Raw genomic sequence first — 303 nt, 5'->3', positions numbered from 1 at the left:
TCTGTCTTACTGTGCTGGCAGTCAGCCGAGCCTTCGTAAGTATTCATTCCTTCTCTCTTTAACATTTCTTTCAAATCTTCCCATTTGCAAGAAATTTGTAGGAATTTGTAAGAATAATTAATGAGGAAAATGAGGATATGTGAAGTTAGGATTAATCTGAATGAAGATGAATTAATTATATTTTTTTTTCTCAGGAGCTGGACGAGGAACCGGAGGAAATTGCACCGTATACTGTTATTAAAGATGCTGGGGTGAGTATTTTGCTTACTTGTGTTGCTCATAAATAAGGAGAGAAACAGAGTG

General features: G+C 36.0%; 1 protein-coding gene across 1 annotated transcript in view; it reads left to right on the top strand.

The window, feature by feature from the left end:
- Positions 1-303, top strand: part of LOC119590973 (heme-binding protein 2-like) — a gene marked incomplete at its 5' end in the record, with an annotated part of 3,374 nt that continues 3,071 nt past the window's right edge. The window contains 2 exon segments of the mRNA XM_037939706.1: positions 1-35; positions 195-251. Of these exon segments, the coding sequence (XP_037795634.1) occupies positions 1-35; positions 195-251 (92 nt within the window).

Source organism: Penaeus monodon, chromosome 28, assembly GCF_015228065.2.
Source record: "Penaeus monodon isolate SGIC_2016 chromosome 28, NSTDA_Pmon_1, whole genome shotgun sequence".
Classification (NCBI taxonomy): Eukaryota; Metazoa; Arthropoda; class Malacostraca; order Decapoda; family Penaeidae; genus Penaeus; species Penaeus monodon.
The sequence above is the reverse complement of the archived record's forward strand: the minus strand, read 5'-3'. Positions and strand labels throughout refer to the sequence as shown.